Genomic DNA, 18,152 nt, shown 5'->3' with positions numbered 1-18,152 from the left:
ACCAGAATTTGCAACCAAAAAATTGGTGACAATTGCAGTGTTGTGAGGCGTAGTCCCGTCTTGTTGAAAGTATACTTTTCTAAGGTCCAGGTTCTAAGGTCTAAGGAAGTTCAAGATTTTACCTTAAAATTTCAAAATACCTCTGAGATATGCGAGTGCCATATAAATGAAAGGGCCAATAATTCTACCCTTGAAAACACACACACACTAAATCCAATCTTCCTTGACTTCTCTGCCCCACAATAGAATGAAGATATTGTTGTGTCCAAGTATAAGAATTATAGCGGTTCAAAATGCCGGCACTGCTCACATAAGCTTCCTGTCCAAATACAATTTAACGAAAAATCAGGCACATAGTTACAACTTTTCAGGAACCACTGATAAAAAGTCATGCGGCGTTCAAAATCTCCTGATCTAAGTTGATGAACTCTTCTGGTCCTGTTTGGCTTGAATTTTTTTTCCAAAATCCCCATAACGTTAGTTCTTGATAGGCCTGTTGATATTTTGAAATTTCACGTTGTTGTTTTGGGATTACTTTCAACAGCTCATTAAACAACTATTTTTTCTAAATCCTTGTCCCTATTTGATTCATATAATTTTGGCCTTTTCTTTTCAAATTGACTAACATCGATTAGATTGTGTCGCAATCTTGAGAAAATGTCTCTAAAAGGGTGTCTTTTCTCTGGATACCTCTCGTGATACAAATGGCTTGCTGCTTCTGCATTTTACCCGGTTTGTATTATACAGACTATCATATCCCACTTTTCATAATTCTCATACTTCATTGCGAATGTGTTTGAAAATCAAAATTTGACAGCTACCAGTAAATATTGGCATTCTGTTTTTTCTTCGCCACATCGTTCAAAGCCTACTTGATCACAATGTGCATTTCAAAGTCTATATGAAAAAAACTTAAAGCTCTGTATTTCAAAGGTGACTTTAGCAAAACACAAAATGTGCTACATTTGGTAAGCTCTAAGCTCTACTGAAATATGCAGGAATATACAAGGTGTCAGTTAAAAAAAATAGTTTTCCATCAATAACTATGGATATCTTCATTTGAAAAAATTTGTTTTTTACACCATTGAATACTACGTAAAGAAGTGCTTTGGAAATATTTTCATAGAAACAGAAATTTTTGACAGGAAATATGTTACAGCAACTTTTTGAAAATGCACATTTTCGAAAAACATAGGTACTTAAGTCAGAAACAATGATAAATATCGATATGCGGTTTTCACCATTTTTGTCATAAAATTTGACTGTCAGACACAGTCATCAGTTTTCATCTATCTAGTTTGAAAACCGTTGTTTCTCTTAAAATGTGTCCAATTTGGCCCACTCAATACCCATGAGTTTTCCTTAGACAATAGATAATGACAATAGTGAGGTTCTGGAAATGAGAGGGGATGAGGGAAAAGCCCTGAAACACACCACCTCTGAAAGAGACCTGGTTTTGTTTGAACTCTAGCTCGACCAGATATATCTCAAGGCATCTGAGAGAATCTTCTTCGATTGACGACTTGTTTATTTTGTGGAAATTCATGTTCACTGAGGATACACTACAAAAACACACTTTTGTCGATTTTCCACTATATTTCTTTTATTGTTGACCGGTTTCGGCTATTACACCATTTTCAAAACTAACTGATTACATTTAAATCTGAGTAATTTATACCTGTTGCTTATTCTATCATAAATGATTTGATATACCTGATACCCGGTACCTGCGTTTCATATACCTGTAAAATCCATGAACATAACAAAGCTTTCAATATAATGTAGGTTTTGGGATCTGGATTATAGGTTCAGGAGAGGACTATTATTTAAATCAAGTTGTTCGTTGAGGACAATAGAATTGGGATTTTTTTTTGACCTGTTTATTTCCATAGATTCCAACAGATTCATCATTTTCCCTTTTTCGCATGTGTGTAGGATGTTTAAATTATCTTTATCTATTTTATGTTTCGAATTTTGAAGATGTTCTTCAAAATTCAAAATGTGGATACCTTCAAAATATTTCGGCACTTAGAAATTTATTCGGACTAAACATATTTTTTGATTTCTACTAGTTTCGAAGTTTGGTACTTATGGTTCAACAACCATTGATACATTGAGGTATTGAGGTTGAAATTTTGATTGGTATTGAATTTGGCGTCACAACTTACAAACAAGAATGGATATCAAAGTTGAATAAAATTTACATAAAATGTCTCATTTATAATACTTTTTAGCAATAATGTGAAGTCACTCGTCGCCGAGAAAGCGTTATCCATGATAATAATTAAACAATTTTCACAAACATTTTTTCGCTAACACCGTAGTGAAACTATAGTGTTAGCAAAACGCGTCTAGAAATAAAAAATGTGAGTCAAGGATTTGTTTCCAGGATGATTATTTAGATTAAAATTCCCAATAATTTCTGTAAATGTATGGCTTTAAAACAGGTGACGGAAAAGTAATAACAGTATTTACGTATTTCAGTAACCAGTATATTGTAGCTGTTGCAGTAATGATGTTGAGTGAAATGTGCTGTTCCATCAGATCTGTACCAATATTGAAATTTGACCAAGCTCGTGTACTGTCAGTTCGACATAAGGTCGCCAGTGTTCGATTATTATGAAGTTTTCAATATCTTAATACAGTTTTAAATTTTGTTGAAAAGATATTGCATATGCCAGTGGATATAAGCAGGTACTGAATTTGGTGACAGTTACCTCCAAATATAGCGAGGTAATTTCACTAATTTTGTATACCTTCTAGAAGCCATTATTTGGACTACAAAGGATTTTTAGATACGACAACATAGAATTTTTTGCTATGCTATTAAAGTGTTGGACCCGCCTACAGCTATAGCCACTTTTCTAGTATTTTTAGAATAATCCTTAAATAGCAGCCGAAGTAGTATTAGCAGTAATAACATAAGTATAAAATGTAAAAAAAACTGTTAATATGAATTGTTTGAATTAATTGACCACTCAGAAAGCTGTTTGAAAATGATTAAAATCAATCAGTTTCAACCTATTTATAATAACAAATCATACAGAGATCTGGATTCATAACAATTTTTGTATATAAATAACAGAAATATAAATGTTAAGATTAATATGTGATTACTGTAAAATATTACTTACGTGGGAAGGGAAAAGATGTGGTATAGTAGTAGTAGATAAACTCTGCATGAATGATATTCGTGTTTTTTGGAAGACCTGTTCGACCCCTTTCACCTGAAAATACAAAGTTGATTGATGAAAAAATCTTTTTGAGTAAATAAAAAATATTTATTTGTAAATAGAGTGCTTCCAAAAAGTAACGAATATTTATTTGAAATCATTGACAAAAATATTTCACCCATCCGTTCATCTTTAAAGGCTGGAAAACCCAACTATAACTATTCAAAGGGCAAAATACCCCCTGGGAACCCTCAATTGGTAGTTTTTTTTGGTTGACTGCAACAAAAACATTTTTGTGTATGGAAACAACAGAAATTTGGAAAATAATATTTAAATATGAAAATTTCAAGCTGCTATGTATTAATGACGACAAGCTCTTTTTCGATGACAAGGGTTTGTTGAATTTTGCCTGCTATTTATGAGATGACTCAGTTGAATCCAACAAGACTTAGTGAGACACTTTGTTCAGCAAACAGTTTACAGAACTGCAACACATGTTTTATTGCTATAATAAACAACTACTACAATATTGTATAGTGAAACTTGTGATTCTGTGAAAATTTCATCAAAAAGTTATGATGAATTTTCATCAAGAATCAGCTAAGATTCCACAACTGAGTAGAGTTCTTGACCAATTTCTTTTTCTTAAAAGTTCCAATATTTTCATGTAAACATTTGTTGGAAAAAATACCAATCAAAATACCATTTAGTTCATTTGGTTAACTATATGTACAGTGAAAAGAAAAATGAAAATTTCTATGTTTTTTACCACTTTTATTTGTAACTAACGTTACTGCAGTTTCGTCCAATACGGACATTTTTAAAAAACATAGAAATTTTCATTTCTCTTTTCATTATGATTTCCTACCACGTACTAACAGCTACATCCATCAATTTATATTTATAGTCTTTAATACGATTTTCTTATAAATCAAAGATACAAATCAAATACATGGCAATATTTGATGTTGGAAAATCTGGGAGAATCCAAAAATTGAAGTTCTCATGAATGAAGTCCCGAGCAACAACTAGTTTATGATAAAACAATTAAGGATTTGCGATGGAGAGTGCCATCATTGTCCTACCAAATCACTAAAAATTATCATCTGATGATTCTTGTACAAAGTGTACTTTTTATGGATGAAAGTTGTGCTTATGATGTCTTATATCTAGAAACTGAAGTGGATGAAAGTGTTTTATGTCCCTTCTTCATGTCTAACGGGGTAATATTATTAATTTTCAATTTGATTTACCGCTGATCATGATATTGGTAACTGGTGCTATTGACTTCTACTTCTCCAGCTAATCATTAAGTTTTGAATTTTTCAGTTTCAGTAAGATTCACTTTTACTCTTATTCATTGAAGGGTTGAAAAAATAACACCAATAAATCCACTTAAGTGTGGACCGGTTGGTAGCCAGTCGGTTCGACGTGGGTGCTTGGCTCATTCACACAAATCGACCGCCGTGTTGGTCGGTGGTTCAAGCCCCAGGCTGAACGATCGATTTTCACTTGTCCAACCCGTGTTAGGAAGGTATGACCTCGTTAGTCCTTAGCTCGCAGTTTCAATTTCTGAGGGTTGTCGTTCGTAGGGGTGCGACAGAAGGTTAACGGAAAAACCAGATTTCGAACAGACTTTCAAACATAAATAATAAACAAATTGCAATTACTCAATATCGTTTATTTTTTGATGAGGCCAACTCGGTTGGTGAAAAGTGTGGCAAGATTGTTTCAGTTCTAATGTGTGTGAGCAGAGCTTGTTTTAGATTAATTTTCTTATCAGTCAGTGAGCTATGCTTGAAGACAGGCCGTAAAAAATGTAAAAAAAAATGAACTTTAAATTTTCAAGCCAGCCTCGGATATACCTAAACAGTAGGTTGAATATTCTGGCACCTATCAGAAAACAATTACTCCACTGGCTAATACCACGAACGGCGTTGGATTATACCGACAGGCGTCAGTGCAGGAATCTTCACAGAAAATTTTCCTGCATATGCAATTGGCAATACAACTGAAAGAGTCGACCTTCAATTTTGGAACGGGCACACTTGCAGACCGGTTTCGGGCCCCTTAGCCACTCGTCAGTGCAAGACAGTGACCATCATCGACCTAAAGTCAATGATATTCCATAATTGAAAATGGAAATTCTTTCAGAGTATTTCATTCCTCGTCTTAAGTTGGAGCGAACAACAAAAATGTCACTATATCTAGTGGACGAGGTACTAACCAACTGCATATCCGGAATTTGCCCGATTCCTCTGAATAATGAAGAAAAACTTTCTTATTAGTCAGTGGGCTATGCTTGAAGACAGGCAGTAAACAAATCTAAAGAAATGAACTTCACTCTTGGATATACCTACACGGTAGGTTGAATGGACTGACGCCTATCAGAAAACAACTACTTCTATCGGATATAATCCAACGCCGTTCATGGTATTAGCCAGTGGAGTAGTTGTTTTCTGATAGGCGTACGTCCATTCAACCTACTGTGTAGGCATATCCGAGACTGGCTTGATCATCTAAAGTTCATTTCTTTAGATTTATTTTTCAAATACTGTGATACCCTTTTCAAAAATTCCCATTTGAACATTGGCAATCTGATTTGTAGTGTCCGACTGAAAGTTCAGTTTCGGTCGAGTTTCGGCAAAAAAAACGAGTTTCAGTTTCGGCGGCAAACCTGCCGAAACTACGACCGAAACCGTATTCGGGAGTTCTCGCGCTATGATCGGTCATGTTCGGCACGTTGAATTTCATACAAGCGACGAAGACATTTTGCCGCGTCCACGTGCTTAATCATATGTCGTGACTTACTTTGTGATTTACATTGTTTATTACATAAATATTAAATACCTATTGTGATGTTAGGTAACAACTTAAATAAGTAATTTTATATTCAATATTTTTGAAAAACCATTAATAATATTCAAAAGAAGAATCTACACCTACTCAAATAAACATATCACCCATTTTAAGTATTTTTAAGGTGCAATTAATATTTTTTTGTAATAAGGGGTTTTTATGTTGATTTGTTGATTATCAATAAGTAAAAGTGTCAAAGACTGCATAACGTTGTGATTTAAAATTAAAAAAATGAAGACTGACTGATTGTAATAAAGTTTTCTTTATTTTTTCCTCAGAACATAATCCTTTTATGGAAGTTTCGGTTTCGGCTGAAACTGAGACCGTTGCCGAAATTCGGTTTCGGTCGTAAAAACCAGTTTCGGTCGGACACTACTGATTAGAATATATTTTTGTAAATTTTCCATTGTTTATTAATTGATTTTGACAATTTTTATTGTATTTGCTATATTAAAATCAATCAACGGAATTGTGGCACAGGGTACCTTGCTATATGAATTTCTGAACTTGAAACTTCTATATGGTGGAATTTTTTGGGCAGTGCTTTATTTCAAATTATCAGATTTTTTTAGATGTATCATAAACACAACATTCAAAATAAACATCGTCAAACTTTATATGTTTTAGAGAGATTAACTATTTTCTCTTACTTTATTATTACAAGATGAAGCATAAGAATATTTTAAAGAAAGGAAACAACAAATATTGATACAAACTCTTTATAGAAATAACAACTGCTGTAGCAGATTCGTTTTTAACAATGTCAGTTATTCGAAAAGAAATTGTGAATTGACAGTTATCCAAAATACTATTGGTTGATAAAAACATGGTTTTCTCAGTTTGACACTAACATATTCCTGCAAGTTTCCCTAGAGATACTGTATGTCCAAGATAAGGAAGACCGACATGGGAAAATCGAAAACTGCCGATTGAATTAAAAAAAAGTTAACCATTTAAGAACGTTTTTGAATTACATTTCAAAATTCACGAAATTCTGATCATTTTCGGAGTTATTCAAAAAGAATCGAAATTCTCCAATTCTGTTTTAATTTTTCTGACATTATTTAGTAAGATACTAAAAAACATTCTCAGTGCCACTTTTCGAATTGTATAATATGGCGTTTACAGATGTTCAATCAGACGTTTCGTCTCCGAGAAACCATCACCAATTTAATTTAACTAGTCTTTTTGGTGACAACTCTATTGATATATCACACTTAATTGGAATTTTCGAAATTTAAAAAACTTTCAAAACTGTCTTCATAACAAGTGTTAGGCAACTCGAAAAATAAGATGGAAATAGCAGTTGAAGATTTATGAAATAAGCTACAACAAAAATATATGTTGGTCAGAATAAACAAACACTCGTTTTAAAGAGCATCCAGTATATATTCAACTTCGTAGGCCAGCAAAGTCTAGAGTCCATCAAATCACATGTTAGAAAACGACAATAGAATGAAGCACCATTCAAATCATCAGTTCAGTCATGCTTGAAATATTAGAAAAACTACTTCACTACTTCACTTTACAAGAAACCACTGCATCGATATCAATATAGGGCAGGTACATCAATAGAAATGGATTCATGTCATGTCACGAAAAAAGCAGCATAATCATATGCTTATAAAACCAATAAATCACTTTGCTTCAGGACAAAAATTAAATAATGAAATGAGAACACGCTTAACATCATACGTTACTTTTGATATGACAGCTGAAACATACTGTATGGGTACTTTACAGCTACCCATTCAGTCAAGTCAATATTCTTCTTTCATGATGATGGTATGAAACCCTGTAATGTGCAAAGAACAACAATTTGAGAACCATTGAATTCTTTCTTATCTTATCAGCCTGCACTCAGGTTAATGAACCTAAAAACAATGTAATAACTGAAGATTTGGTGGTCACAAACCAAACATCTGGTTGCCAAGACACTCGGGAATCATAGGAAACAAAAAATCTGATGTGTGTTCCTGACACGAATTACAAACCATCTGAGAAAATAACCAAAGAACTGCTTCAACGGAGTAAGATCTGTTCAGAATAACTACAAGCCTGCTCAGTGGAGGGAACAAAATATCACTGTAACTTAGCTGCAGATAATGTAAAAAAGGGATAGAGCAGATCTTCATGTCTCTTACGAATGTGAGGCATTAGATTACAATAGGCAAGAAATTTGTATACAGCCAAAACAAAGTGCGAAAGAATATGTCAAATATCCAACAAAGAACTTGTACAAACAAACTAGTATAGGCTTCCAAACAGCAAAGGAAATGAGAGTGAGGGTTCAGTCTATTGATGTAAATAGGCTTAGTTAGTGTTTAGGAATTAGTTTGGATATCTCCTGATGACACCAATTTATTTTGTGGAGCATGCATTGATAGTTCTGGTGTGTGGGATATTATTTTAGAAAAAAAAAAAAATGAGTACGAATATGATTCTTACATCACAAGATGACAATCAGATCAGATGGTGAATTAAGTGTGCTCACTGTAAATAATGAAATATTCAGTGACAAAACCTAAAATGTTGTATAACCAAAGTCGTTGAAATAACAATATACCCCTTTCAATTTAAATTAAAACCATATTTTCAAGACAAAAATCATCCATGGGCATTCTTTGAAGTTCATTGAATTGGTCATGCTTTGAAGTTCATTGAAAGATATTAGTCCTAAACATTATGGAGAGTCATTTTTCACTTTTATTGGGAGAATGGTATACAGAAATTTTCACATTGTCTGGTATTACCATGATGACATTTTTTGTTATGAATAAACTTTGTTCTGTTAGCAAATTACATAAAGATACATGTCATAAGCATAAAGAGATACTACAGTTACAGGTCATATTAGAAATATAAAAGATACACCTAAGATTCTTTTTTGTGATAAGAATATATAATGTAATAAGGAGAAATCACTCCACAAACATATATCGTATCTTAATATTTTGTTTTGTCTGAAATTATCATTATTATCATATGCATAAATAGAAAAATGTGCTTTTTTTTCAAAAACTACACCTCACGATTTGATCTTCACAAACTTTATTTTGAAAAATATATCACAATATGTTTCGCTAGCACAGCAGCTTTTTCAAGTGATTTAAAAAAAGCTACTGTGCTAGCGAAACATGTTGTAATATATTTTTCAAAATAAAGTTTGTGAATATCAAATCGTAAGGTGTAGTTTTTGAAATTACTATGGATCTTCATCAAATAACGGCCGAATCAATGAGTCGAGTTCATTGAAGTTCATTAACATCACAAACAAAAGAGAATTATCTATACTTCAAAACTAGTTTATCAGTTGTCAACCTCATCGGAGTGGAATTAATTTCTGATATTCTATAAATCAGTTAAAATGAGCCTCTGAAAGTTTATTCATATATGTGGATTCCTTGCATCAAAGTACTGTGATAAAAATATTGTGACCTTACCAAAAAGCAACTCTTTCAATCCTTGTTTGTTATTGGAAGTTGTTACTTTGTATACAATAAAATCATTCATCCTCACAATAGCACAAGTGGTCATTATCTTTGACAACTGCATCATCATTTTCATCTTGTTTTCCTTTTGACGTCCACTTTCATTTTGTTTCGTATTTTCAGTTGCCCTAATTCCATATTCCTATATTAGAAACAATACGAATTAATATCTGATTTGAATAATGTTCTCAGAAACGATAAAATTATGAGTTTCAATAAGATGATACACAATATATGGAAAGGACGATGACTCTGAGATTAACAGAAGACTTGAACCCTGAATATCAGTCTTGTAAAACGAGGCTCCCAAAGGTGATCAGTTCCAAAGTCAATCTATGACATCGACCTCTCAATGAGATTTGTTTTCTGTCTATTTCTGCAACTTTCAATGCAAGCAGACAACTAGATGATAAAAAAGTCCGAAAGTGTGGCATTTAATTTGGTACAGCAGACAACACTGTTTCAATCTGCCATATATTTCATCAGTGGTACTGGCCGGGTTATAGTTGCAACTCTTGAACTCTTCCTCCCCTAACAGAAATAACCATGCCATCATCTTTAACAATTCAGGGTGGTTCAAGTTTCTTGTCGATCCTATAGATGACGTCTTCCTAAGGAGACAGGTTATCTCACTTTCTTATTCAGGGTCTTTCCAGTAGATAAACTGCATTCAATAGAAATGGCAAAAAGATGGTTTTATGTAGGTGAAGAATTGGTAAAAAGTAAAATAGCTATAACTTGAGTCCCGCAAAGTCCCAAAGGCATGACTCAGGAGAAAACTGATGCAGGTCATTTATTGTAACCACTTTGAAAAAGTCGATGTGAACATCTGGAACCAAGTTTTGACTCTTGTGGAGGATTGACAATAGTTTGGATGACAATGCAAGATTAGCTAAGTGACGCTAAAATAGGTAAATCTCGCGAAAATCTTTTATATCATATAAATTGTGTAATGTAATAAATTAAAGGGTTTCATTCACTTCATAGTTTATTTTTTCTTTTTATAGCTCGTAAATTGAAGCTTGTACTTGAATTTTTTTTACTATAATTATATTTTATTCTTTACCTTGTTGATGTTTGACAGTAGTTTAGGCCCTGAAATTTACCCGAAAAACATTATTTTCATTCAATTTAAAAACTGTACGTATCTGGTAGTAACATAATCTAAGCCGTGTATTTTGCCAGATTTTTAAATTGTAAAATGATAAGCAAAATTATAGGCAGCTTCTGTTCCGTCATTTATTATGTTACCGCCTATATATTCTTATTTTTATCAATTTTATTTTTCCTCTGCAACCATGTAGTTTTTGTTTGTTTTCATTTATTTCTATTTTATTTGCATAATAGTCGGTTTTTGAGTTGACCAATTCATTTGTATACTCTCTCATTCTTTTTCGATAGATCTCTTCAGTCAAGTTACCATTTATCAATTTTTTTCTTGTACAACTCTCTCTTTATTTTATAGATCTCTTCAGTTACGTTTCCATTCATCATTTTTTCCTGTAAAACTTTTTCAGCTTTCTGTTTTTATCCTCAAGTTCACCAATCACTCAATTTTTTGCGATTTGCTCGTTTACATGTTTTACATTACTCACACCTACTGCAGGACATAAAACCATGTTAATTTTTTCATAAATGCTTCAAATGCATTATTTGTTGTGAATGTTCTCATAAAACCCAGTCAGTATTAGCTAGTCGTGTCCTGAGTTCTTGTAAGTTCTCGTCACTAAATTTACTATCAAAATTTGTAGTTATGTCCTAAAAATCAATTGGTGATACATGAAATATCAATTAAAAGAAATGTGTTTAGCTAATAGAGTATCATGTAGGTATACACTGAAATCATCTTTTGTATTTGCAACAAGGTAGTGAATTGCTGTAGAACTCATTATAATCATGTTTATTTTCACAGTTGATGTTTTAGTTGCAGGTGAAGGTAATTCAAAATATATAACCGACTTCTAACTTTGAAGATTTTCCAGACCCTAATAATGTATCGCTTAAAAAACAACCTGTTTATCGACTATGAAGAGTTTATGTAATAACCCTCAAAGATAACAATGTTTCGAGAAGTTCTGTGCCAATGTATTCAAGTGTATTTTTCAATCTGAAATCGATCTCAAGTGTCAAAAATTGATTCCTCTTAAATATAGGATAAAGAAAATAACTTTTGTCTGATATTTATTGAGTTTTTAGACATTAGAAATCAGACTAAAGTTTAAAGTTATTTTCTTCATGCTATATTTTACTTGAAAATGGTTTAACAAACCGAAACTGGTCATAACAAATAAAAACAAAAGTTATTTACTTTATCTTATATTCAATATGAATTTCTACAAAATACAAAGGTCATTTGAATTGAAAGGGTTTTATTTTAGTAGAAAGCCAAAAACTTTCTTTCCCAACAAAGGTCATCAATCGAACAAGTGATTACTCTTAGATGATGAAAGTGCTGATATGTCATCTGTCACAGTGTGTCTATGTTATGTTGCCTGAATGAATTTAATTAAACTTTGTTAATGTTCAATTTCAGATAATTTTTTAAAAAAAGAATTCTAGCCCATTCAGTTCATTGAAAATTTTGCTTCAATCCATCACAGTTTGATACGTCAAAAATTATAGTTGTATCATCAGCAAACTGAAAAGTGTTGAAGTTATTCATACTTGGTAACTCATTTGTCTAGTGTATGTAAAGCAACGGCTCCTAAATCTTGTGTAACACCGTTATGAAAAAGTTTGTGCATCAGATTTGGTGAGTTTACTCTGAATACAGTATTTTTTACAACTTTCTGTTTGTGGTTGTATAAATGCTAACATGTAAAATTGGATACTTCTCTAATTCTATAGGTTTTGAGTTTGTGAAATACTATTTGATGATTGTCAGTCCGAACTAATCATAAAAGTGTGTTTCTTTGACTATTAATTATTGTGTATAACTCATGATACCTTGCTCTTGTCGTACTTCTAGAAAAGCAATGCGACAATTATGTATGCTTTTCTCAAAGATTTTAGTTATATTGGGTAAGGTTGCTTATATGAACATTTTTTTGTCATTAGGAAAATATACCAGATTATCGATTTCACAGGTAAGTGTGATAGGGCTATTAAATAAAACTGCAAATGAGCACCTCATTTCAAACTGCAAAATTTTCTCCCTACAAAAAACTCCCAGAAATTATAGTGACCTTTGTGCGATTTATTGGTAACACGAAGACCCTACCTTCCAATATGAGACTCATGATAAAACATGCAAATTCATCTGAGGTCGGCTCAACCACATTGCCATCTAATTGACAATAATTTCGATTCACATATTTTTTTAGTTACCTTCAGTGGTCTTTTGAGCGGGCTATGCTGTGAGTTATTCTCATCTATTATATCCATTAGTTTGTTTCTGAAGTAATTGAAAGATTGATCTTGCCACGAAGGATGTGGTACAGAGCTGACATTATACTTTGGCCAATGTTTTCGGTTCCCTACAACATGAAAAACCTAATGAAACCATTAAACACACCACATCTTTTTTACCTTTTGCTAAATGATAGGGATAGTAATCAATTTGAAGTTGTTTCAGAGTTACTTGTAATGCACCACCATCCTGCAAATTGGGATGAGATGAGCGCCCACCTGAAAAAGATGATTATTAATAAATAATTTTTTATTGCTAGAAAATATTGTTGAGCATATGGCTTATTTATTACTTGGCAGAATAGGGATCATAATTTCATTGTTACTTCCTGAAACTCAAATTATACAAAAATATACTTCTGAAGATTTGCATCTTATTAGGTTGAAAAAAACCAGGCCACCAAACGCGGACTGTGATTCCGAGAATTGCATTTACCGGATATCCTGTGCGTGCGGAAAATCCTATATCCGTGAAACTAAGAGGCCATTGAATGTTCGCATTGCCGAGCACAAGATACACACGCAGCGAGGGGAAACCGAAACCAGCAAATCAGGAATAGCAGAGCATGTTTGGACCCATCAACATAGCCAAGCTAGCGTAGAGATACGCAACATATGGAAACCCATAATCAAGCGAAAAATGGCCAACTTCCGCCAAACGGTCATCTCCCACTGAACAGGTTAAGCGGAAAAAGTCATCTCTCGGAGGAATTACTCCAGTCATCACCCGAAGACGATTGTGGATACTCACAATCGAAACGTCGTGAAGTAACTTGGCATGGAATCTCTTAACTTTTTATTCAATTGTTCTATTTTTACTTGTATTTTATTTCACTTTTATTCATATCAGGTTTTTGGCTTAATATAATTGTTATTTTCAGCTATTTTTTTAATTCTTCTTCTTTTTTGTTAGTTCTTTCAGGGATTTCAAATAATTTTATATATAAGACAATGTAAGTCCAAACTAATGAAATTCAAAAAATAATTAAATGAAATGCTCATAATATGAAAAAAAAAATGTTAAAATACTTTTGTGAACTATGATAATAATAATTTCATCGATTAAGAATCCTAATAATAAGCAAAATTTTCATTATTTTTTGTTAAATTGGAGTTGTTAAGGATTTCAGAACTTATTTCTAATGGTAATAGTGATTGAATAATTTACCATCAAAATAGTATAAGGAATTTCTAATTGAATTTGCGACGGGAATGGTGAAATTTCTATTTCGAGTAGCATAAGAAGTGGAAACAAAATTATCATTTGATTTTTTATATCCTGCGAGCCCAACAAGTATTTGCAAAAAGCATGCTTTTGAAATTTAAAATTAAGGGCATAAAGAAAAGATCTATTCAGAAAAAGCGAACACACTTCATGAAACATTATTATATTGAAAGAGGAATACATTTTAGAAGAGACTAATTTTTGAGAAGATTTTTAACTTTCTACTTCTTCATTTTGAAACAAAAAATGCATGAAACTTTCGAAGGAAGGAATCAACTAACTCCGAAATAAACACTTTAATAGTTATGTAGATCATGCATAGAAGTTTCTATCAGATACAAACTGGAAGAAAAAGTCCTGTCCAATCAACTACTTTCTTATGAACATTGAATCACATGGAAAACACTTTTTTCCATTCAGTTTGTACTTCAAATGTTCGTTATGAAGTTCAAATAGATATCATTTACAGAAACACCACACAACGTAATATATGAAATAGAAGTGATATAATATTTCACCTATTTGGAATTCCATCAATCTCAAGGCATACTTTGTCGAAGTTTCAAGTTGAAAACACTTGTCTTCAACATCTCTTGTCTTTGAACTTTTGAAGATGAATTATTATTATTATTTATTAATAGCAGTCGATGTATTGGCAATTGACGAACACAATTCAAAATATCACCGATGAACTGTAATTTGGCCAAAGTCGTGCTCAACTCTACTCGTGTTCTCGATCCTTCTATGTGGTGAAGTAGTGTAGATCTACCGAGCTACACTACTTCGAGGAAAGGTTTGTGTCCCAAATTGCAGAGACCATGGCAAAGTCGATAAACGATCTGGTGTACAGGATCCAATTGTCACCCAGAAACAAGCCTAAGGTTTTCCATGCAGAGCAACTGAGTCCATACATAGGTCGTGATGTATCCACTTGGAATGTTGTTCGGGTTGACCAACTTCGAGGAAGGGGGTAGGGTAGTGCTATAAATTATTCCCTGAAGAAAAGTAATGCCGGCCGCCGCTGGTCATCACCGATCGATTGTGACTTGGCTAAGATCGCGCTCAACCCTACTTGTGTTCGCTAGGTGTGCCGTCGCTTCGAAAATTATCCCATTAGCTTTCAAAGACATCCATAGGGATATATAAACACTACCAACAGGCAGAGGAGGGAGTCTAGTTGAAAGTGCGTTACGAAGTGGGCTAATAAGTCGATGGATATTTGAGTTTGAAGTTCACTTATGATTTTTGTGTTGTATTGACAGTGTAATAGTGAAAAAAAGTTGAGTTCGATTGTACAGTGTGGCAATTATTGTCGAACCCACAGGAAAAACGTAACAATACTGTCTCTCTGTTCGGGTTTGAAGGCCGTCGTGGTTTAGAACTGTACCCCAACGTTTCGCCAGCACGAGTAGCTGGTTCACCACCAGGATGAATACACCTCTGAAAAAGCCAGTCACTCGTGCTGGCGAAACGTTAGAATACAGTTCCAAACCACGACGGCCTTCAAACCCGAACGAAGATCGTAACACTGAAAATCTTGGCCGCGAAAACCTTAATCAATTTATGAATACTGACTCTCTCTCTATTTTGTTTTTGTTTTGGCTAGTTCTCCTGCTATATGTCACTCATGTAACAGTAGCTTCGTCCGAGGATACAGTTTGTCCTGCCTTTCGCAGAAGTTATGCAGATGTAATGAAAAATTATAAGTACACGCAACCAAAATCAATTATTAAAAAACCTGAAAAGTGAATAATAGTAATAATAATATTACATTGTTCATAACAAGGCAGAAGTAATAACAGAACGATTTATAATTATAATGATAATTTTTATTATATTTTCCTGAAGAAAGTGGCAAAACAATAAAAAAGGTTTCGTAGGTACAGAGGATATATGTTGTTTAAAAGAAATCGTGTATTTTTCATTCAGAAACACTTATATTTTGAATCTATCCTCGAGTTTTTTCAATGTGCATTTGATCGCATAGCTACTCATGGTCTTTAACGTGTTTGGGATGGCGTTATATATTTTAATCATGGTAAATGAGAAGAATTTTTGGTAAAGTGTGGTGTTATCAATAATAATACCACAAGACCTCAAAATTATATGGATAAATTTTCATTTTTTAACAGAAACTTTGTTATTTAGCAATACCACGACAAAAAGCATGATAAAGACACAAAGTTTCAGTTTACAAAAAAGGATATTTATCTGAGGAAATTTTTAGGTTGAGTGGCATTCAAATATTATTTCCTGAAATGTTTTCTAGTTACTGTCATAATCCTAATATCGAATAAAACCTGTGAATTTCTGTGGAAGCATTTATACAATTTCAGACATTGGAAGACTTAAAATGTTTTCATTTTTAAAGACTGCCTTACTCCATTCTGTTGATGATATTCATACATGGATCATAATATTCATTTCTGATCTGTAAAAATTCTGTTGATATGACTTCAAGCAATAATGAAAAGATGACTACATCAAGTCATGATATAGGACTTTCAATACATGGGATGATATTTTTTCTCTTATATTTTGAATCACATAAAAAAGCGAACTTGATTTTTCAGTTACTTCTAAACCTGAGACTCCTAAGTTTCAGAGCCAACTTTAAAGCTAGACATTTCGTTCTATCAGTTACTTTGGTAGGTTTATTGTTGATGTATATATGAGTACTGGAATTTTATACAAACTGCTTATATGTCGTTTTTGTTGCGTTTAATGTTAGACAATTTTCTTGACAGTAATCACTGAATTCAATAGATGCTCTATTACAACTATCAATGTGTTGTTCAAATTGATGATTTGTTAGAATAAAATATGTATCATGCGATTTGAATGATTCGATCAGGAATGCCAAAGTTCTATTAATATCGCTAATGAGAATGATAAATACAGGGAACCAAGAATCAAATCCTGAGGTACTCCTACAATGGTTTTCATTGGTATTGAAAATTAATTAAGAGCAAAGGTTTGGAAATGAATTGACATATATGATTTTATACGATTGCATGGTGACAGAAAATTAAGTTTTCCAGAATACGTTTTGCTTTTTCACGAAAAAGCTACTGTGATAGCTAAACATGCAGTCAATAAGGGGATGGTAAAATAAGTGAACTCTTTTTTCTGTTCTAGCTTTTGAATCTTTATTGGCTCTTCATCAGGAACTGAAAGTGAAGTTAGTGATCCCTTTCACTTGCCGTGATTTGTAAACATAACATTTCCCAAACGACAAAAACTCTTGGTAAAAAACATCATGAAAATAATAACTTTATATTATGTAATGATTGATTAGATTATTTGAAATACTCTCAGTAATTATTAAATCATAGTCTCCCATGGAGACTATGATGGAGTCACAGAGGAAGCGACCTCATGGGAGACTATGATTTAATAATTACTGAGAGTAATTCAAATAATCTATCAATCATTACATAATGTAAAGTTTTTATTTTCATGTTGTTTTTTACCAAGAGTGTTTGTTGTTTGGGAAATGTTATGTTTACAAATCACGGCAAGTGAAAGGGATTACTAACTTCACTTTCAGTTCCTGATGAAGAGCCAATAAAGACTCGAAAGCTAGAACAGAAAAAAAAGTTCACTTATTTTACCATCCCTTTATTGACTGCGTACCCGAAAAATATAAAAGATTCTTCTTTAACTTAGACAGTCGACATTCTTTTCGACACGGCCATCCTCACTAACAGTTAGTTTAACCTTTTTTCAACAAATTAATAATATTGTATTATCATCACTTTTTATAGCTCTTCCTTGAATATATATATGAAAATATATATATATATATATATATATATATATATATATATATTATATATATATATATATATAGGTTTTAGTTGGTTGGGTTTTGTTTATATCCCTCTTTTTTGTTGTTGAGATAATTATATATCTCCTTTATGTTTACTTTGACTTGAAACGGTTTGGTTTTAGTTAATTTGGGTTTTTTCAGATCACCCTTTTTTCGATTTTTGT

The 18,152-nt window shown here is 32.7% G+C and overlaps 1 protein-coding gene across 1 annotated transcript in view; it reads right to left on the bottom strand.

Moving 5' to 3' along the window:
- The window catches only part of LOC111511192 (bridge-like lipid transfer protein family member 3B), a 119,937-nt gene that overhangs the window by 60,140 nt on the left and 41,645 nt on the right, over window positions 1-18,152 (bottom strand). Inside the window, exons 7-10 of the mRNA XM_074177051.1 lie at window positions 13,052-13,150; window positions 12,851-12,999; window positions 9,476-9,665; window positions 3,135-3,227 (exon numbers count right to left, since the gene is read on the bottom strand). Coding sequence (XP_074033152.1) covers window positions 3,135-3,227; window positions 9,476-9,665; window positions 12,851-12,999; window positions 13,052-13,150 — 531 coding nt within the window. The remainder of the gene's footprint in view (window positions 1-3,134; window positions 3,228-9,475; window positions 9,666-12,850; window positions 13,000-13,051; window positions 13,151-18,152) is intronic.

The sequence above is a fragment of the Leptinotarsa decemlineata genome, unplaced genomic scaffold, assembly GCF_025532065.1.
Source record: "Leptinotarsa decemlineata unplaced genomic scaffold, Ldec_3_MD MMD2_tig00002159_RagTag_RagTag, whole genome shotgun sequence".
NCBI classification, from domain to species: domain Eukaryota; kingdom Metazoa; phylum Arthropoda; class Insecta; order Coleoptera; family Chrysomelidae; genus Leptinotarsa; species Leptinotarsa decemlineata.
The sequence above is the reverse complement of the archived record's forward strand: the minus strand, read 5'-3'. Positions and strand labels throughout refer to the sequence as shown.